This window comes from Lolium perenne, chromosome 7 (assembly GCF_019359855.2).
Source record: "Lolium perenne isolate Kyuss_39 chromosome 7, Kyuss_2.0, whole genome shotgun sequence".
Taxonomy (NCBI): domain Eukaryota; kingdom Viridiplantae; phylum Streptophyta; class Magnoliopsida; order Poales; family Poaceae; genus Lolium; species Lolium perenne.
The window spans coordinates 16448257-16470624 of NC_067250.2; the positions used below are offsets into that span (position 1 = coordinate 16448257).

Below are 22368 nucleotides of genomic sequence, written 5' to 3' on the forward strand. Positions count from 1 at the left end.
AAGGCACCCAAGACCATGCTCGATTGCACCACAAAATTTATTGCACTCTGCTTGGATGAATACCCATTTCTTTTGAATTGTCACTTGGCTTCGATCACTATGAATTTAGTAGGGAGTGAACTTCCTATGCCCATGAAAATCCTTGGTAACCTTTCGGCAATATGAAGATCCTTTATGCTCTACACTGCAAATTGGATCTTGACTAATCACCATCCAAGCATTACGTATCCGCCAGTCCTTTCGCTTTTATTTTTTGCGATTGCGCCGGTGGAATCATTCATAGCAGCATCATCCTCATCGCCAACATTATCATCCATCGCAGTGGCATCATCTATAGGGTGGCCATCTTACCCAAACAATGTCTACACATCAATGTTCAAACCCCTCTTATTGGGTATTTTGTTTGGTCCCTAGACCAACGTCTATATGGCTAACACCATTGATCGTGTTGTGCATGAAGGCCTCATCGTCATCGGCATTGTAATCCTACGTATAATTGGATATCACAAGCCGTTTTGACATGCAAATGGACGGAGAAAGTGGAAGTTGCAAGCATACCGGGTTCGCCGGTGTCGGGCTTGGCATTCCCTCCAACAATTTGCAGGGCACGGGCATGATCGCTGATGGGATCACCCATGGACTCTTGCTACTCTCCTAGCTTGAACCGCCGGGCACATGAGTACGATTGAGATCCAAGCCTAGCATTACCAGGCCACCCTACAAGGACGAGACCTCTAGCGAAGATGATCGCGACCCACCTAGTCAGGAGGGCACAAAAGACGTGCGCAATGGTGCAAGCATCCCTGGCAGCGACGCCCTCGCCCGTGGTCGTAAAGGCGGACTTGCGGCCGCGGACTAGACCGAGCTTGTTGAAGAGGCACTGACGGCCTGGCCCATGGAGGTGTCGAGAGTCTCATTCTTGATCATGAGGACAGCCTAGACGACAGCTTGAGAGGCGAAGACATAGGAATTGGCCTTGGCCCAAGGACTAGGATGAGCTCGGCCTTTTCCATGGTTGCGGCATCGGTTATTGCTTTGTCCTCCCTTGCCTTCACGGGGTCGCACTGGGCGCTACGTTTCTTGGTCTCAATTGCTCCCTCCATTAGTGTTGTTAGCTCTTTGTTCAGCTTGGCCAGAGCCTTGCCTTTGCCTTGGCGGAGGTGGTGGAGCAGGTTCGATGTGGGCGGCTGCTTTCTCCATCGTAGGCTAGGGTTGCCGTAGTTGCGCTGGCGATTTTCGTGATGTTTTGGTGGGCGTGTCACTGGCGGGTAAGCCCGGGGAGACGCGGGTGCTATCCGCGTCGACACATTTTATTTTCAGCCCAAATTTGGATCAGGAATGGGTCTCTTCACACGCCGCGATCCGTTTGGTTTGGGCCACTAGGTCAGCTATTTTAGGAGGGGAATTTTTGAGAGGCTCGGGGCTTTGACATTTAATGGTTGAGCAATATAGCAAACTCGGAACTGGTTGTTCTTACACAACTTCTCATACTGAAAACTTAACTGTTTTTCTTCACAGTGAAGCTGAAAACTGAAATGTCATATAGCCTAGCTAGGGATGACAAACTCCACACTCGAACACAAAACAGACGATAACCGATTCTATATAGATATACTTGGCATTTATACACTTCAACTACCGGTACATTTCTGTTTGACAGTGCACAAATCTGACGCGTACACATACTCTTGGTGGTACTACTTGCGTGGTGGAATCAAATGAAGCCATCATCTGGGTGTCTCTATACATATTGCACCCATGTGAGGAGCCGTAGAGAACATGCTCGACGACAAAGGATCCCAACGCGCCGGAGGTGATGAGCGCACGATCAAACGCTCCATTGGGTCACGCTCCCCCGCCAGCTTTTCCCTCCAGGTGCTTCGCAGGGCCTTCAGCTTGTCGGCCACCTGAGTCATGGAAGGCCTATCTTCACCACTGGCGGCCAAGCACATCCTCCCCATCTCAGCGACTTCTCCCAACAACATCTCCATACCAGCATGCACTATGCTCACGTCTAGCATGCGCTCGAGATTCTCCTCCTTCATGGCGAGCAGGAAGGATGACACTATGCTCTTGCCTTCCTTGGGTCCTTCATTGTAGATCGCCGTCTTCCCAGTGATCAGCTCCAGCAACACAACCCCGAAGCTATAAACATCACTCTTCTCGGTGAGCTGCCGTTCCTGCAGGTATTCGGGGTCCAAGTAACCCAATGTGCCCTGCACCATTGTCATGAACTGGGCCGCATCTTTGGGGAGCATCCTCGACGCCCCAAAGTCGGTCACTTTCGCCATGTAGTCGTCATCCAAAAGAATGTTCATGGACTTGACATCTCCGTGGACTATAGGGTGGTTTGTGGATAGGTGCAGATAGGCCAGTGCTTCAGCTGATTCTTGAGCGATCCTGAGACGGGTATCCAGCGAAGGAGATGTTCTGTTATGATGGATAAAGTCAAAGAGAGTGCCGTTCGAGATGTATTCATAGACCAGTATGGGGACCTCCACCTCCAAGCAGCACCCTAGAAGCCTGACCACATTCCGGTGGTTGGTCTGTGAAAGTATAATAATCTCCTGCACGAATTCATTGGTTTCAGCCATGTTCATGAGCTTTGAGCGCTTCACTGCTACTACCCTGTTATCCTTGAGAATGCCCTTGTAGACAGTGCCGTGAGCCCCCTTGCCCAGTTCTCTGCTCTCGTCAAAATCGTTCGTAGCCTTCTTTAGATCTTCTTGCGTGAATATCCTCAATGTATCAACTTGTCTTGACATAATTTGGTGATATAATATCTGGCCACCATTCTGATCGAAGAATCTTTCTTTCTCTTTAGCCAACTTCTTTTTCTGATACTCAGATCGTAGAGCGAAGATGCAAACCATGAGGAAGACAACACAGAAGCATATGCCTGAAATAATTACGGCTGATTACCATCAGTTCAACTAGCAACATCGCAATATTTGGCTAAAAAATAATGCAACACGTGCCATAGACGGGATTTACTTGGCTACATGACATGCACAAACTGTAGCTAGAAACAAATAACTGGCATAAGAAGGCCAAAAGAGCTTTCTGTTTACTATTAAGGTGTGTGTGCAACTAGTGTGCAAAATATTGTGACTGATAACTAAACTATCCAATTACCTATGACCATCTTCAGAGCTTTGTTTGGATCAGCTTGAACACAGGGTATGATTTTTGGATCATCGCTCCTCAACCCTGATGGGCATGAACATGTGTAGCTTCCCTCGGTGTTTCTGCATTTACCTTTGCAGGGATAAAAGGGCTGGTTTGGAGGTTCGCACTCATTGATGTCTGTGGTTTCAAGGATGTGAGGGGAATTACAACATGAATCAACACAAACCTCAAGTAGAGTTAAATAAGGAGAGTATATGTGGACTTCTGGTGATGCAAATGCGTACCTTGGCACCCTCCTGGTAGGTAGGGATTACCCTCATAGCCTTGAGTGCAGTTGCACCGGTAGCCAGGGCCATTGGATACATTAATGCATTCACTGTACATGGCTTTGCATGCATACTGTGATCCCATCTTGCTGGCTTCCGAACAACTTCCATTACCAACTACCCAATCGAGTACCAGAGGAACCCCATTTGTATATTTACTGGCAAAATTTGTAGAGCTAACAAACGAAGGATCAAACTTGAACCAGCCCTCCTCCACAACGAATGAGTAGCTGCAAGGGCTGAAAGACTGGATGGTAGAGTTGTCTACTAATGGCGAGGATGTGGTTGTAAAAGAGCTAATGTTTCCTGGAAAGGAGGTCTGGCAGCAACCCATGCCAAAGCACTCTGTGCTATCATCCACGGTACTTGCGTCAGTGCAATATGAATAGCATGAGTTGACAGTGAGGAAGTCAAGCTGGTTCTTTCCCTTGGTTGTTCCCATGATAAATGCAAAAGTATCACACCCGATTGCAATCAACTTGTTCTTGGTGCCAGAAACCTTATGAAAAGAATCAAGATTTAAGCCTTCGAAGCCACCAGTGCTATTGGTGCCATTGGTGTACTTGCATTCCCATGCTATGTGTGGGTTCTGAACGCGAATCTCACCCAAGATAAGATTGATGTCTAGTATCCTAACTTCAGTTGAGGCTAGATATGCTCCGCTCTCATTGCAGGCGACATTAAAGGGTTCTTGGAAACAGCCTTTTCCGGTGCCAAAAGGGTATGGGATGCTGATGTTGCCACACTTATCTAGGCAGTCAGGCCTTGCCCTGTTGATGCTGCCAGAGGACCCAGATCCATAAGCGGTGGTAGTAGTATATTGCAAGGTTACCGTGGCAGCGACAAGCAGTAAGAGCTTTTGAACTGCAGGGAATGACAGAAAAATATCATTTATATATTGATCTATCTCTTCTGGATGCATACTATAGGACAGTAATTGATATGAAAATGCCAAATATAGCATTTCTCGAACAGGAGAATAACTCCTAGCCTCTGCGTCGATGGATGTACACAGCCATACATTAACTAAAGAATATTTGCTTCCTCTTTAAAAATATGCGAAAGACATTTCTCCAACCCAAACAACATTTTGACCCCACTAGTTGGTTAAGAATTTGATCCCACTAGTACACAAATCTTTTGACCTAACAATATCTATCAGATGAAGAAATAAAGTTAATGCATGTCTTATAAAACAACACAAACTGTGCATGTCTCTCCTAGAATCCTAGTTACTCTCCGATTTCAAGTTTTCTTCTGCCACATAAGAATTTAAGTTCAAATTTGATCAGATAAGAACAACAAAAAGATAGGAGAAGTCACAACTCAGTCTACTCCATGTTTATTTATGATCTCATTCTAGAAAATGTCGGAAAAATACTACCTCTAATGAAAGAATAAAACTTAATAGCTTCTATAAGTTTGAGCCTTTTGGGCTTTTCTATGCAACTTTTCAGATGAAATATATCTATTAACTGTTTATTGGTAGCGATCTAAAGAGCTTAACTACACAATCAAATAGACAAACATATACATAAAACAAAACTAGAAGTAACTTGTGTGTTGTTATGTGTGTATAAACCTAAATTGGCACATTGGGTGGGTGGGGATAGGACAATCAATATTCTTGCATAGCAGAAACGCACACAACACACATGTTTTATTCATTTGTATTGGATGCAGTTTTTCTATTGACCGAGCACCACTTTTCATGTTTTTGTTGCATTTAACATCTAGAAACAAAGAATTTTGAACAATAATCTTTGACACAACTGAATAACCCTGCATTTGCGGGTGTAAAACAGCCTATTTCTTCCATGCCACTGATTTCACATCCAGGGCAGTAATTAAAAATCCACTCTACTCTTGGTTGACTGATGCAAAATGTACAAATTATCGATAGTGTGTGCTGACAATATACGCTCTAGGAAAAATATTAAAAGGTTTCGACTAAACGAGCTCCTAATGTTTCCAAAGGCTTGCAGCCTTGCAGTGCATCAACGACAGAGACGAATTCCGTAGCAACAAAGAAAATCGCATCTAAGAAGATAGTGCATCGTGCGACTAGGGTTTGATTTACCTCACATGGGCTGGCAGCCCTGAGCCGTAGTACGACGCCGCCGCCGGCGGCGGCGGCGCGGGTGGCTGGGGGAACCATGGCGAGAGGCGGACGAGGACCAGGGGGTGCCGCACTGGTAATGGTGCGCCTTGCCGAACGGGCCTGTCCGTTGGGCGTCTCGACGGCCTGGCATGCTGGGGCTGGGTTGGTTGGGAGAATTGGGACGGAGGAGAGATACACTACTCCGTAGTAAATTTTTTGATTCACTCCACATACTGATACTGTATTCTCTCTCCCGTGTCCCGTTCAACTGTTCAAAAATTTACAAATTTACATGTTATTTTCTCGAAGCACATTTGAGAAAAACGTGTCTTTGTAATACATATTGTAAGTATAAGCGTGTTTGAAAATTTTGCAGGACTGCAAGCGCAAGACAAAACTAGCCAAGTTTCAAGTGTGTGAAAGTTATCCCAGCACTTATTTCATGATGATAATAATAATGTGAATTCCTCGCTGGGACATGAATTTCCGTGAGAAAACCTATTTTGATGGAAAAGGCTGCCGTTCACCCGGAGGATCGATCCTTTGGGTCACTCTACTCAGGTGGTCCTCCTTCTGACCTTATCCTCCCCTTCTTCTTAGTCTTTCTCCGCACAACCACGCCAGCCAAGTCCTAAAATTTCCAGCGCCCTCCTGTCATCATCGAGGTCTAATGTTCCTGCTTTGTCCCCCCGACATCCTCTGCCCCGTCGCCGTCGTTCCCTGCAATGGGCGCCCTCCTGTCATGTTGGTTGGCCTTCAAGGTGTTCTCGAGTTTTAGCTCGAAATCAACGGATTCCACCTAGTGATCTCAGGGGAAATAAAGAAGTACCATGGGGGATAAGTCTTTGCTGCCTAGATCTGGTGGTGCCGAAGGTGCTCCGGCGAGCCTGATTTTTCACCCACGATCTCGATCCGATGAAGTAGGTGCTCTAGCTCAAGGTTAGTTTTCTTCGATTTTCTACGTGTTTTTTAAATGCTTCAAACTCGTGTTTGCGTGTGTGTTTTTTCTGCAAACACACCAGTGAGTTGTTGCAATGATTCATTCTCCCAATCTTGTTTCAATGCTGCAAATGTTTTTGTGAATAGCTGCAAATGTTGTTCTCTCATCTTGAGTACTAGGTGTGTTAACTTTTATCTCAATGTTTTTATGTGACAGATGGAGGTTTCCTTCATGCTCTTTTTTTTTTGCTGCATAGGTGTTTTTAAATTCTGCCATGAATTATGTACAATGAAGCGGACTCCAACAACACAAAACTTTGCTATGCTGGTGGGGGATATGTTGTAGTGCTCGGATGGACGAGATTCGCCACTTTAGTGACATCCAACGGTGGAGGATCCATGGGATGGAATCCCCAGTTGGGCGAGCTAGCCCTTTCCATTAGTTTCTCGACGAAAATATAAAGCTTCTTAGATATACTAATTAGAAGAAAATAAGGGAAACCCGCTATGAGTTTTTGCCCTCGAGTACCCCTATGAGACAAAAGCCTACTATATATGGTAGCTGCAACCATAAGAGTTTCTTTTAATGAGAACTGAGCTCCAGCTCATTGGCAAGGCAAGCGGTGCGCAACCAATCCCCATCTCGCGGTAATTTCGTAGGGAGGGGCGAACACTTTAAAACGGGTTATCATCCTAGCGTCCATCCGTGGGGAGAGTCACATTCTACCTAACAACGTATTGTGTGTTGGCTTGTAGTATAACTCTTAGCTATTATGGTTGCTGATTAAAAGAAACTCTAAAAAAGTTGGAGGAGAGTCTCATTCTACCTAACAACGTATAGTCAAAGGAGGGATCATTCACCCCATTGGTCAACTTTTTTTAGAGTTTCTTTTAATCAGCAACCATAATAGCTAAGAGTTATACTACAAGCCAACACACAAACGCACAAAGGAAAAAAAGAAACACGTGTCTTGTTTACTGAACACGGTTTGATCAGCCCACGAAGAGGTTAGCTAGACGGCAGCTCCTCGCAGAAGCCACAAGGTTAGGAAGAAAAGAGATGAATGTGTTCATTATCCCGTTTCATAGAATAAAACTGAAGCCACTGAAATCTGAAGAGGTTAATTAGCTACGACTAATTAATTATAAGACAATGACAGATTTGTTTTTATCTTTTTTTTAAGGGGATTTGTTTTTATCTTTTGTTTGACTAGGTTCCCAATACTCGGCGGTCGTTCCAAGTGGCATGCCTTACTTCTCCTGACAGCTGCTCCTCAGGCAATTAGGGGAGCGGCTTACCAGCTGGAAGCTGTCCCAGAGTTTGTTAGAATAAAGTTGCTCCTTTAACCACTAGTCGACCATCAAGGTTTTGACGACTCGTTCGTGCTATTTTTGGGGGGACGGTTCACTTACTGTAAGCTGCATTATGTTTTACAGGTTCATATTTTTCAAATGAAAAATGATTTCACTCACACAGCCTTTCTTTTATGGTTAATTGGAGACAGATAGAGGACAAAGACTAGAGATTGATGATAATGTCCAAGGATCTACCCAGCCGCTTGTAGCTAAGGCCCTAAATCCCCCTCAAAGAAAAAGGCCCTCTGCTAAAGAGTTTTGTGACTTGCTTGTTAGTTTGGAGGTGGCTAGCCTGGATTCAGGCAACGAGATTGTTTGCTGGCCTTATGTGAGAAGGCTACTGGAGACAAAATCTAGAAGGTGAAGGAATATATCGGCAGCAAAAGCAAGAAGAGTAATGCCACTACAAAGGTGTTCGTAGCAGATGGCTTTCATCTCTTCAGGTTGTGTGTTTGAGAGTTTTGTTCATGTATTTTTAGTGGGTTTTCTTTGCAATGTGGTGATTTGAGTGAGTTGGTAGGTCTGCTTAGGAGTTGTTCAGGGCTAATCTGCTTGTAGTTTTGTTGTGACGATTTTCGCCAGATTTTTAATTAATTACTGAGTAATTCTCTTCTATTTGATTGATAGTTTGGGGGGAAAAGGTTGCCCCGTTTCAAAAAAAAGTCTACGTATAAAATTCTCTTACCTGTTACCGTGAGCCATGGCCAATCCATGTATGGAGTGACCGGCCGCCGAGTTCGTCTAGAACTCCCTCCACCTGTGTATGTGCGTGATCGCTGTGAGAAAAGCGAACTGATAGCTGGTGAAAAGACAAATTGCGGCAAAAGAAATTCACCTGAAACAAAGGGAGGGAACTTCTGCTCCAGGATTCGTCTTTCTTTTCCTAAGGCACCGGACCTTTGAGAGAGCTCTTCCCCCAAGCGGTTGTTTTATGGACCTTTGAGAGAGCTCCTCCCAGTGGCGCGTCTGGAACGAGTCAAAACACATTGCGCATGGCAGACTTCGTCTTCCTCTGTTGAAAGCCCGTCAAGTCTTTGTGATGTACTCTTCGTCGGTGAAAGGAAAAAAAAAGATCATCACTGACACTATTAATCTCAAGAAAGCAACACCTCCTAATCTTCTTGATAAACTCCTCACCGGGTACCAATCAAACAGCCTCGATCCCTCTTTTTTTTTCTCAAAATGTCACCTGAGTTTCATTTCCTTGTCGACGTGTTACATGGTACAGGAAGAGAGATGGTTGCGCCAAAGCCTCATCTGAGCTTTGTGATCACTGTTTTTGAACCTATGGGATCAGAGAGAGAGGTCCTCAACTATCCTACTGATGATGAGATTACAAGGCAAAGTTTCTTGTCTGAATATCAGAGAGTTCCTGGCGTCCTAGAGTCCGAGTCTCCACATGATGGAGATCATTGCAAAGGGGCAAATGCCGTTGTGAAGCTAGGTGTGGCGACTGCGTGTCCACATGTCTGCTTGGTCGCCACTCTGCAAGTCAGGTAATGTATTCGTCTAGTTAATGTATGATGCTCCATTGGATGCCACTCTACAAGTCAAGTGCAAGACCGATAGGCATAGACCGCGGGGAGTTGTCCATCATCTTCTTTCACAGCTAAACATAACCAGTTGAAATAAGGATCTGAACTCTTCAACTGCTTACTTGTTTTTACTTGACGTCGCTGTCGTGAGCCGAGAAAATCACAAGTCACTCCAAGTTGCCAATTGGAGCACATTGCAGGATTCGAAATCAGTGGGCAAGGCTGTGGCGCTAAGAATATATTTCATTTCCTTCTAATTTTTTTAGATATTTCCAAAAACTGGGAGCTGTTGGCTTATTTGTTAAGTTTTTATCATTTGTTTATAGCGACATTAAGCCTCATCTGTCAAGGCTCTCAACAAGTAACAGCAGCGACTGATCGGTGATGAAAGGTGGGTTGACTATGAACTAGGCTGATTAGGTGTACTGATGTACTAGATGAATTATTACTAATTTCAAAATTACTTCTGAAAGATATTAAAATTAGCAAATCTGAAATATGTTGACAATATTGGTGACACAAGTTGTTTGTTGTACTTTGTGGAGCACAACAATGATCTAGCAATCCATCCGGACAGGTTCAATGTGTGAATGCATTATATTCTCAAATTATTAAAAAAATCATTCCAAAGCAATTGCTGAAATCAACGAATGAAAAATGGTAAGCTACCACAAATATGAAATAGTGTCAAATTTTCCGTAACCTGGTAACTATACAAACATCACGGAAACAAGGACTTAAATCTTGAGATAACCATTTTCCATCATCTATATTAACACTTGGTACCACAAACACAGGACGGCCATGGACAGTAGTAAGACTTGAAGCTCCAAGTCTGGTGTAATACTCAACTAAAACTATCATCTGGGTGTCTCCATGCCTATTCCAGTCATCTGCGGGACCGTTGAGAAGCTACTCGACAATGGAGGGTCCCAAGGTGATGAAGCTACAGATGAAAAGTGCACGACCAAGCGCTCCAGTGCGGTATGCTCCATTACCAGTTTTTCCCTCCAGGTGCTTCGCAGGGCCTTGAGCTGATCAGCCACCTCTGTCATGGAAGGCCTATCTTCGCCACTGGCAGCCAAGCACATCCTACCCAGCTCTGCAACTTCTCCCAGCAGCGTCTCCATCTCAGCGTGCATTATGCTCGCATCAAGGATACCCTCGAGGTCCCCCTCCTTCATGGCGAGCAGGAAGGATGACACCAGGCTCTTGCCTTGCTTGGGGCCGTCGTGGTAGATCGCCGTCTTCCCTGTGATCAGCTCCAGCAACACGACCCCAAAGCTGTAAACGTCGCTCTTGTCCGTGAGTTGCCGCTCCTGCAAGTACTCGGGGTCCAGGTAACCCAGGGTTCCTTGAACCAATGTCATGAACTGAACCTCATCCTTGGGGAGCGTCCTTGATGCGCCAAAATCGGTCACTTTCGCCATGTAGCTGTTATCCAAGAGAATGTTCATGGACTTCACATCTCCATGGACTATAGGGTGGTTTGTCGACAGATGCAGATAGGCCAGTGCTTCTGCTGATTCTTGAGCGATCCTGAGACGGGTATCCAGCGAGGGAGATGTGCTGTTATGATGGATAAAGTCGAAGATAGTGCCATTCGATATGTATTCATAGACAAGTATGGGGACCTCCACCTCCAAGCAGCACCCTAGAAGCCTGACAACATTCCGGTGGTTGGTCTGTGAAAGTACAATAATCTCCTGCACGAATTCATCAGTTTCGGCCATGTTCATGAGCTTTGAGCGTTTCACAGCTACTACCCTATCATCCTTGAGAATGCCCTTGTAGACAGTGCCGTGACCGCCCCTTCCCAGTTCTCTGTTCTCATCAAAATTGTTTGTGGCCTTCTTCAGTTCTTCTTGCGTGAATATCCTCAATGTATCGACTTGTTTTGACATAATTTGATGGTATAATATCTGACCACCATTCTGATCGAAGAATCTTTCCTTCTCTTTCTTCAGCTTCCTTTTCTGATACTCGGCATGGATTGCAAAGATACAGACCGTGAGGAAGACGACGCCCACGGATATGCCTGAAAATCATGACGGTTAATTACCATCAGTTCAACTAGCGTCATTGCCCACATTTAGCTAAAAATAACAATGCAATGTGTGCAACACACACCATTTACTTTGCTATATGACATGAATGCAAACTGCACTTAAACTTATAGAACAGGCATAAGAAGTGCAAAGGAGCTTTCCAGTTAATTTATTAAGTAGTGTGAGTGCACAAAATATTATGATCGTTAACTATCCAATTACCTATGGCGATGTTCTGAGCTTTGTTTGGGTTAACTCGAACGCACGGTATGCTCTTTGGATCATCGCTCCTGAATCCTGATGAGCATAAACAGGTGTAGCTTCCAATGGTGTTTCTGCAATTACCTTTGCAAGGATACAAGGACTGATCTGGAGATTCACACTCATTGATGTCTGCCATTTTGAGGATGTGAGGGGAATATCAACATGAATTACCATAAATTTCATTTCATAAATAATAAAGCTGACATAAAGGAGATTATATATATGGGCTTTCAGTGACGCATACACATACCTTGGCATCCTCCTTGTAGGTAGGGATTGCCCTCATAACCCTGAGAGCAGTTGCAGCGGTAACCGGGGCCATTGGATACATTAACACATTCACTATTCATGGCTTGACAGGCATACTGTGGTCCCATCTTGCTGGCTTCCGTACAACTTCCATTGCCAACAACCCAATCAAGCACCAGAGGAACCCCATTTGTATATTTACTGGCAAAATTTGTAGAGCTAACAAATGAAGGTTCAAACTTGAACCAGCCCTCCTCAACAGCGAATGAGTAGCTGCATGGGCTGAAAGACTTGATGGTAGAGTTGTCTAGTAATGCTGCAGTTGTGGTGTTATTAAAGGAGCTGATGTTTCCTGGAAACGTGGTCTGGCAACAACCCAGTCCAGAACACTCTGTGCTATCATCAACGCTGCTTGCGTCAGTGCAGTATGAATAGCATGTGTGGACAGCGTAGTAGTCAAGCTGGTTCTTGCCCATGCCGGATCCCACGACGAATCCAAGTGTGTCACACCCAATTGAAATCAACTTGTTCTTGGTGTCGGAAAACTTATGAAAAGGATCAAGTCTTAAGCCACCCGAACCGCTGCTATTGGTGCCATTGGCGTAATTGCATTCCCATGCGATTTGTGGGTTCAGAACACGGATCTCACCCAGGTTAAGATTGATGTCCAGTACCCTAACTCCGGTTGAGGCTAGATGCGCCTCGCCTTCATTGCACGTGACATTGAAGGGTTCTTGGAAGCAACCTTTTCCGATGCCAAACGGGTATGGGATGCTGACGTTGCCACATTTTCCTGGGCAGCCAAGCCGTGTCATGGGGATGTTCCCAGAGGATTCGGACCCATAAGCTGTAGTACTATGTTGAAGTAATAGGGTGGTGGCGACAAGTAATAATAAGAGCTTTTGACCTATAAGGCAATGATCAAGAAATGTATCATGTACATATAAATATATCTTGGTTGGATGCATCTGTTGGAATTGATATGAGCCATTCCTCTACGATTTCACATGTAAGGCAAAGGCAGTAAGTTGAAAATTTCCTCTAAGATGCAACTGAATGTTTCGTTTGTTTAAACGATGCAGAAAATAACAAACTATCGATTTTCGGTGCTTACGTCTCTGCTCCAGGAAAGAGCTTAAACAGGAAAAAAAAAACCCCGTACCTTACAGGGGGGCAATCCACGATAACCCCCCCAAGTTGGTGCCACTTCCATCATATGCCCCCCTTGTGTCACTGACATGTGGGGCCGGACCCCACATGTCAGCGACACAAAGGGGGCATATGATGGAAGTGGGTGCGAACTGGGGGGGTTATCGTGTATTTTCCCCTACATTACAGGGCCTGGTAGCCCTGAGTGTAGCACCGTGCGGCAGCCATGTATGGCCGCGAAGGAGGGCAGACTGCGCAAGATGCCAAAGGAGGCCGGACCGGCGGGCAGTGTCGGAGGCTCGGATCCGGCGCCGGGCGCTGGCTGGAGGAGACAGACCTCCGGCCACGGGAAGTCATCAGAGGCGGACGAGAACCCAGATTTCCCTACGAGCGGCGGTGCGCAGATGGGTCTGGCCTTTCCATCGGCGTCAGGCATCTCGCCGGCAAGCCGGCAAGGTGGTCTCACTCAGGTCGGGGAATGGTGTGGCTTCGGTGTTTTTTTTTTCAAGATTACCCGACAAAAGATTGGCTAGCCCAAAATTTTGGTTCAACCCATTTGCCACACATTGGCAGTTAATAGTGCAGTGATTAAAATTTGGCAACCAACCAAAGAAGAGTCAATCCTTTTGGTCATGACCAAAAGATTGGAGAGCATACTTTGGCCACAATCCAAATGTACCCTTAGTTTTGAAGCATTTTTCATTTGCCAAACATTGAAAGTCGTAGGATGCCGTCGAACATAGAGGGTATCGTTGGCATATAATAATCGGTTTTGCTATTGACCGATCCAAACTTAGCTTATACCTCGCCTCTAGGGGTGCTAGATTTATAGCGCCATATGAGTTGTAAGTGGGTTGTAATTGTGAAAAATACTTCCAACTTATTTGCTACAAGTACATTGCAAGTGACCTGGACTTATGATAAAGATAATGAAGATTTGTCATTTTCCAATCCTTAAGAGATTTAGCTTGGGGCACTCTACTCACAAATAGGGAAAGAACATAACACCCCTTGTGGGCCCCACCGCATGAAGCAAGTTAGATAAGAAAAAATATGATCACACACATATAAAACACTTTTTCCTCAAAACACATAGTTTTGTAGACGTGCCTCCTCGATGGCATAAGAGTTTGTTGCGTGCTGGTTCGAGTAACGAAAGAAGGTGATTCCCTCTTGTAGCAAAACTTTCAAGCACTAACTAGTGAAACTTTATGCGAATGAACTACTTCGTTCATTCACAAACAAGTGTATTTTTAGATTTTGTCATAAGTGAAACATATGAAATATATTAAAATTTGACCTACTTTTTTGAGGGGTTAAAATTTGACCTACTTTATAAGGAAGAGTGATCCTGACACTTATGACACTAAATTAGTATCACTTGATCTATTTTAAAATTTAATTTCATAACATACAAATTTCACGTCATGTATGCTTCTACATTTTTACATGAAGTTAATCAAATTTGAAAAGGTTTGACTTACGATAAAAGTTAGAAGTGCCCTTATTTATGGTGAAGCAAAGCAAAATACCCGCTTCATGCGAGAGCACACACAAACATACTACTACAAGTTAGGGCGGCTAAGATATCCAGATAGAGCAGAGAAAAATTACCCGTGATCGATGAGCAATCCATGAGATTATGGAGCGTCGGCCGTCTGGTTTGTCCCTCTACCACGTCTGTGACAGGACATGCGAGAGAGAACTTAAGAGATCACACTTATATAGCATGAGATGCATACGATGTAGTCAATTCTCCCCTAATTAATAATCCAAACCGTGTGTGTGGTGATGTGGTCATGAGTGACCGCAATTCATCGCCATCGCCTTGATTATATTTATGCGATTACCTTTTGAATTTTTCCGCATTATGCTGTTTCAGACTGGAAGTGGTCTCTCAGACTCGATCTTTTCCTGTCGCCACTTTATGTCTCGGTTGCTGGCGTCGATAGTAACACGATGTGATGCGCAGACCTATATATCGAACCAAAAAGATGAGATGGAAAATTTGGGAAATCCCCATTTCGAATATTGAACAGTTATTATCCTTGGTTCATATGATGCTGAGCTCTCTGGGCATAGTATATGTTGGTTGAGCGAGGTACTTTTAGAAATTTGAGTAACTTATTTCTTAACTTAGAATTTGAGCAAATACGTCTTTATAAATTTCTTAAAAAACAGCTGATAATCGCATGTACGTGTCAGATTCAGTCTTTGTTGAAAGGTATGCTTCCGTTTTATATAATTCATATAGAAGTACATACGTTAACACGTGATCCTCTGGGAAGACACGGCTCTGATTCTCGGTAACCAGCAGGTTCGTCTTCTCTTCTCAATATTTTAGCACATGGTCAACATCGGTTACTTATATAAACATCACATGTTGTTACTAGGTCGCCTGTTCGACTAAAACTACGAATACGTTTCTCTATCTATATACTTCCTCGTTCACTTTTTAAACGAACTCACATTCAATTTCTATCATGGTTCCAAAATCCCCGTGTTTCCGAAAATGCCCTCCACTTTGCGAGTGTGTTCTTGGCACTGCTCGCTTCTCTGCCCTCTCTTCCCCTTGCATCCCCTCTATGCCCCGCGCCGCTTGTTGTGGATATACTTCATAGATATACCATCGACATGGTCCGATTCCGGCAAGCCCGGGTGGCCCACAGATGGTGGTGATGGCTTATGGCCCACCGGGCAGCCCAGTTGCTGTTGATCCTAAAGGATGAAGTCCAGCCCAGGATAGGGAAGCCGGATCCCAACCGACCATCGGAGGAAGTCGGATCCGTGAAGGTCCATGTGGAACCCGGATCCATGGAGGCCCAGGAGTAACCCGGATCCATGGAGGCCCAGGAGTAACCCGGATCCATGGAGGCCCAGGAATAACCCGGATCCATGGAGGCCCATGTGGAACCCGGATCCAGTACGACGTAGGGAGGAAGGCAGATCCTTGACGTACACGGCAAGACCTTGTACCGTAGTTAGGCGACCTGTAATCCGGCTAGGACTCTCCATGTAAACCCTAGATCCGTGCGCCTTTATAAGCCGGATCCTGGGAGCCCTAGAGGCACGTTCACGTTCACGTTCACGTGCACGTTCAGAACAACCACAACTCATTGTAACAACGCGAAAGCGCCCAGATAATTCCAGACAAGCAGCAGTAGGCCCTGTCATCGTGCAGGTGTTCCGAGCCGGGTAACTCGCGTACCACCGTCCCGAGAGCACTCCGCCCTATGGCCCCTACTTCTTCTCCCCCTCGTGAGGATCCCTCCTCCGGGGTACCGTCGATTAGGCAACGACAGTTGGCGCCCACCGTGGGGCCTGCGGCGTCTGGAGGCCGGAACCGGGAGGGTTCCGCCATGGGAAGCTACGACGACACCATCGCTGTGGGGCGCGTCCTTTACGCCGGAAATCTGTCGACCGTCCCTCCGGATGAGTGCTGGATTCCGGCTAAGACTGACCCCGTCAAGCTCTCCATCATCCCAGTTGGCGGCATACACATCTTCATTGGGGAAACCGTCGATTCCGACGGAAACGCACTGGTAAGTAACGCTGACGCGACCGCCGCTGGAGCAGACGTTAGTCGCGAAGATCCGATCTGAGTCGCAGGAGCTTCCTAGGGAAGATTCCGCCTTAGATCTGAAAATTTCAAATTCTGGTTTTGGTAGCCGGATCCGCGCCTACGTTTTTGGTAGTCGGATCCGCACCTATGTTTTTGGTTGCCGGATCCGCGCCTACGTTTTTGGTAGTCGGATCCGCACCTATGTTTTTGGTTGCCGGATCCGCGCCTACGTTTTTGGTAGTCGGATCCGCACCTATGTTTTTGGTTGCCGGATCCGCGCCTACGTTTTTGGTAGTCGGATCCGCACCTATGTTTTTGGCAGCCGGATCCGCACCTAATTTTGGGTAGTCGGATCCGCACCTATATTTTGTAGCCGGATCCATGCCAAAAATTTGGTAGATGGATCCGCACCTAAATTTTTGAAAGTCGGATCCACACCTAAATTTTGGTAGGTGGATCCGCACTTACAGGACCACTGCGACAATCAATCTCGCACCGGCTCGACGGAACGCCGAAGAAAAACCGCCACGACCGACGTTGACTCCGCTCCAAACAGCTAAGTCCCTATTTATATTTCATATTTTAATATTTTATGATCATGAGATTAAGATTGGTTCACTCATATCCTGAGTCTTTTACCGCTTTCGTTGTTGGTCATATCTTTTTCACGATTTGCCTCGCGCTCGTGAAAAACTTTGTACTGTTTTTGCCGCTTAAGGCTCCAGTACGCTGCAAATTTTCCGCCTTCGGGCGTTAGCTTGAGTTTTCTGGCCTACACGTTTTCTGTTGTTTTATGTGTGGATTCCTTAGTAGTGACATCTCGGTACTTAAAGCCGGCCTCTGTTTCTGAGGTTCTTGATTGTTTCGCTATTAAGCGCTATCGCCTCAGCAGATGTTCTGTGTTTAAAGTTTGCCGTCTCGCGAAAAGTCAAGCATATAAACCAGAAGAACGGATAAACCAGCACTTGCTTAAAACATATAAATTACATTAACTGTTCAAGATAGTCGAGTTGTTTCCGCCTTGACAGTTTTATGTTGTTCAACTGCTGCATAGTTTCAGCTTTAAAACATTTGTTCAAAGGCCGTTTTTGTTCCGCCTTACATTTGTTCGTTGAACATGATCAAAGAAACAATTTAATACAAATATGTTTTTATGTTTATGTATCAGGTACATGACACTTGGACGTACAACAATCTCCCGAGGTTAGGCGGATCCATGGCGTGCACAGCTGGAAAAGCAACTTGAGTCTTGATTCCGCTATGCTTAGCCGGAACCAACCCTCGGGGGCTGCGGTTTGATCTTAGGTGAAAAGTGTGTTTCCTTTCGGGTATCAGTGCTGGAAATTTCCGCCTAGATGCTTGGGATTTACGCTATTCCTAAGTCACATATAAAGATAAAGCTACTCTAAGAACACCAAGCCGGATTTTCAAGTAAATTCACCTTGGCGCTCGGGGGCTACACCGATGAAGTTCTCTTTGGAGCAACAGGCCGGAAATTTTCCACCTTGATGCTTGGGGGCTAAGTTTCTGAGCATCGAGTCTCCTTGGAGCAAGCCGACTCAACGCTCGGGGGCTACATACATATGGTTATGTCAAGAAAAATTTCAAAGATGGCGAAAATCTGGCTAACTAGTCGGATCCGCACCTAATTTTTTGGTAGTCGGATCCGCACCTATTTTTTGGTAGTCGGATCCGCACCTCAATTTTCGGTAGCCGGATCCGCACCTAATTTTTTGGTAGCCGGATCCGCACCTAATTTTTTGGTAGCCGGATCCGCACCTAATTTTTGGTAGTCGGATCCGCACCTCAATTTTTGGTAGCCGGATCCGCACCTAATTTTTGGTAGTCGGATCCGCACCTCAATTTTCGGTAGCCGGATCCGCACCTAATCTTTTGTTAGTCGGATCCGCACCTATATTTTGGGTAGTCGGATCCACACCTATATTTTGGCTAGTCAGATCCGAACCTACATTTGGCTAGTCGGATCCATACCGAAGATTACGTTGGATGGTGTCTCCGAAGAATCTGACCATTGGATCATGAAGTTTCCGACCAATACTTGGTTGGAGATACGAAGTTTGGAGTCCTTCAAGATTCTCTATTATTCGTTCCAGCCAAAGGATGAAGATACATGCGCAAGCTGAGCTGGATGGAAGAACGGTGAATCTTGGAGAACTCCGGGGGCTACTGTTGTGGATATACTTCATAGATATACCATCGACATGGTCCGATTCCGGCAAGCCCGGGTGGCCCACAGATGGTGGTGATGGCTTATGGCCCACCGGGCAGCCCAGTTGCTGTTGATCCTAAAGGATGAAGTCCAGCCCAGGATAGGGAAGCCGGATCCCAACCGACCATCGGAGGAAGTCGGATCCGTGAAGGTCCATGTGGAACCCGGATCCATGGAGGCCCAGGAGTAACCCGGATCCATGGAGGCCCAGGAGTAACCCGGATCCATGGAGGCCCAGGAGTAACCCGGATCCATGGAGGCCCAGGAGTAACCCGGATCCATGGAGGCCCAGGAGTAACCCGGATCCATGGAGGCCCATGTGGAACCCGGATCCAGTACGACGTAGGGAGGAAGGCAGATCCTTGACGTACACGGCAAGACCTTGTACCGTAGTTAGGCGACCTGTAATCCGGCTAGGACTCTCCATGTAAACCCTAGATCCGTGCGCCTTTATAAGCCGGATCCTGGGAGCCCTAGAGGCACGTTCACGTTCACGTTCACGTGCACGTTCAGAACAACCACAACTCATTGTAACAACGCGAAAGCGCCCAGATAATTCCAGACAAGCAGCAGTAGGCCCTGTCATCGTGCAGGTGTTCCGAAGCTGGGTAACTCGCGTACCACCGTCCCGAGAGCACTCCGCCCTATGGCCCCTACTTCTTCTCCCCCTCGTGAGGATCCCTCCTCCGGGGTACCGTCGATTAGGCAACGACACCGCTGCTACCCCTCCCCTCCCTCTCACCGTCTACATCTTCCTCTCGCTCCCCACTACCGGGGAAAGTGTAGGCGTCTTTTTTCTCGTGGGACATCGGATACGCCGCGCTCCTATCGCAGCACCACTTAAAAATCAGTGTCGTGTATAGATAAAGTGTGGCACAATATTGTTATCATGTTCGGTGCACCTCTCGAGGCGCAATCAATGCAAAACAAATTAGTTTGTCCATTCCATTTAGATTGTAGTTTCCATATCATTAAGATAATATAATACATTTTATTAACACATAAAACTTATTACATTACAATGCAACCACTTCTAATGAGATCCATTTAGATCTCACTAAGCTTTTCATAAAAATGTAGGGGTGCTAATTTGAATTATAAGAGAGGAAACATTTTGAACTCCTCTTTGTTCAACACCTCTAAATATAAGAAAGCTAATTACAAAAATAAAAAGTAGGAGAAGACTTATGAGCCTATACACGTTGGGCGTCTCCGTGTTCTATATTGATTTTTGCATCGCGTCGAGGCTGGACGATCTTGGAGACCCTCATCTGCCGCCATAAGCTGATGACATCGCGCCATTGTACGCACGTCATAGAGTGGAAGAAGAACAAATCTATGAATTTGAAAGAACAATATATATGAAAAGATATTTGTCGCAAGGATGAAGAAGAAAATGCTGCTTGAGCACACCGATTGAGAATTCAACCTCGTGAATAAGTGTGGAGTTAGGATAATAGTAGGTGAGGCGAGTGATGTGTTTTGAAGGTTAGATCTAAGGGTGAAGAGTGGAGTCACAGGTAGGGACTAGGTAGTGTGGTTGCATGAGATGTGGGGACTGGGGATTGGTGCTAGGCTGCTAGGGTTCATTGTCTTATATGGAGAATCAGTGTGGGGGTTAGAGTCTGTTTTATGGGAACTTTGAGTATGGCCCACCTATATTAACCGCAAATGATCAAATGCCCCACAATGGATAATTGGTGGTTGTACACACCTATCATGGGAGGTGATGTCCACACGCAGTACTTAAGTACCACGCGCTCCCAATTGTATTATTAATTTCAAGAAAAAAACAAAAATAAAATGATGGAGAACGCAAGGTTAAAACCTGCCAGACACTTATATTGTCCGATAGATAAACTAGTTCAAATATAAGGTAGGAAACATATCATCACTAATATACTTTATCATGCCCCTTAATCATCATCATCATCTGGATTAAGGGCACCAAGATGTTCCTAAATTGGTTGCAGCACATTGGCCACATCCAAGCACGTCAACTTAATAGTGTTAACCATTCTCACCTTTTAGGCATTGCTTCCTCAAGGGCCTACTGGAACTCTTCCTCGAACACCTTGATTTCTTTCACCTAGGCCAGCGTCCACATCGACACCATCATACAAAAAACCTCCGCTGAGTACAGCTCGTCAATCCACGCCACTAAGTGCACCTCAAGGATTTGTAGTGTCACCCAATGAACTTGCGACCAGTGTCCATGTCCTTGTATAGTGGTGGCCTCTGTATACATAGTGCAAATAAAAGACCATGTTGGTGGTGGAGCACACCAGTTAGCAAGATATGACTGGCCAGGCAACACGACGTACTTGAGTTTTCAACATCACAGAAGCCACTTTTAGCATCACTTTGAATTAGTTAACAGTATAATGGAACCACTAGGACCTATCCACATCGTTTGGACATTCTGAGCCGTTGGATCGGACAATCTAGGGGTCAACAGAAGTTTCACGTTACCGAATCGGTATGTTCTCCCGAGCTTCCGTAGTAGCATAAACCAGTAACATGTGCATGCTACTAATCTAACATGTTCTACACAATGACTAACTTTGGACTACTCATAGCGGAAGTACTATGGATAGTAACATGCATGCCAACTAAGCAAATAAAGATGATGTGCCAGGCAATTAATGAGAGAGACAATTAAATTAACATAATATTTTTCTATAACATCACACTTTCTAATGAAAAGTGAATATGCAACATAATAAGTAAAGGTATCTATATTACTACACATGTGACACTTCCCACTTGACCTTTTCCAATGCTAGTCTCTAGCTTAGTGCGATATCATAGGCAAAGTGCTGATGTGTCACCATAATTAATGATAAAAGAGATAGCTGTGTATCTTAGCTAAGATACAACACTTGCACGCGGTCATAGGCAAAATATATTTCTAACCCAATCACATGCATGAGCCCAACTTCATTAAATTTAGATAAACACTAAGAACTAATGCATTGTGCTAGTTCTCTCTTAATACCTAAGAGAACATGCTAAGAGACTATGCATTGTCAAAGATCTATGAAGTTAGTAACTTATACTAGTAGCATCTTAGGAGTGGTATATTATAAGAAACGACAACTCAGATGCATTTTTGAATGAGGGTTGTATCTAAGAAAACTTGAATTTAATAATTTTAGGCTCATAGATGTATGCTATGAGGTAGTCCAACAAAATAGTAACACACAAGATAATTCCCTAGACTAGCTTTGTAGAGCACAAGTGACCCTTGTTTAGCCTATTTTTCGGTGCCTTCTTTGGGATGTTGAGGCGGTGGCTATGGTGAAGTCAGAATAATGTCCTTCCCGCTCTATCCTCGTTCTGGTGGTACATCTAGCGCCACCGGAGGGTGTATGGAGTCATGTGTCTTTTGGATCTCGCGGGATTTGGTCAATTTTCATGTTTGTTGGTGTGTTTTCAGGCCAGTCTCTTCCGATCTACGGTTGTCATCAATAACGATTG

The 22368-nt window shown here is 45.2% G+C and overlaps 2 protein-coding genes across 2 annotated transcripts; both read right to left on the reverse strand.

Moving 5' to 3' along the window:
- Window positions 1-1587: 1587 nt before the first annotated feature.
- Window positions 1588-8804, reverse strand: LOC127311329 (wall-associated receptor kinase 2). Its single transcript, XM_051341741.1, has 5 exons — window positions 8687-8804; window positions 8537-8608; window positions 3414-4319; window positions 3136-3306; window positions 1588-2899 (listed from the first exon to the last, which is right to left on the reverse strand). Exons 2-5 carry the CDS (start codon window positions 8562-8564, stop codon window positions 1728-1730), a joined length of 2277 nt encoding a protein of 758 aa, XP_051197701.1. The 5' UTR covers window positions 8565-8608; window positions 8687-8804; the 3' UTR covers window positions 1588-1727.
- Window positions 8805-10024: 1220 nt separating this feature from the next.
- LOC139829722 (wall-associated receptor kinase 2-like) lies at window positions 10025-14775 on the reverse strand. The gene is made up of 4 exons (XM_051341740.2): window positions 14711-14775; window positions 11949-12854; window positions 11657-11827; window positions 10025-11424 (listed from the first exon to the last, which is right to left on the reverse strand). Exons 1-4 carry the CDS (start codon window positions 14730-14732, stop codon window positions 10247-10249), a joined length of 2277 nt encoding a protein of 758 aa, XP_051197700.1. The 5' UTR covers window positions 14733-14775; the 3' UTR covers window positions 10025-10246.
- Between the last annotated feature and the right edge of the window lie 7593 nt (window positions 14776-22368).

Bases quoted from the DNA above. Each gene is read 5' to 3' on its own strand.
- LOC127311329 (XM_051341741.1), bottom strand. From the start codon at position 8,564: ATGGATTGGCCATGGCTCACGGTAACAG. The intron at 4,320-8,536 runs GTAAGAGAATTT...CATTCCCTGCAG, and splicing joins GCCATGGCTCACGGTAACAG to TTCAAAAGCTCTTACTGCTT. The intron at 2,900-3,135 runs GTAATTGGATAG...TAATTATTTCAG, and splicing joins AGCTCTGAAGATGGTCATAG to GCATATGCTTCTGTGTTGTC.
- LOC139829722 (XM_051341740.2), bottom strand. From the start codon at position 14,732: ATGGATTGCTCATCGATCACGG. The intron at 12,855-14,710 runs GTAATTTTTCTC...ATTGCCTTATAG, and splicing joins GGATTGCTCATCGATCACGG to GTCAAAAGCTCTTATTATTA. The intron at 11,425-11,656 runs GTAATTGGATAG...CATGATTTTCAG, and splicing joins AGCTCAGAACATCGCCATAG to GCATATCCGTGGGCGTCGTC.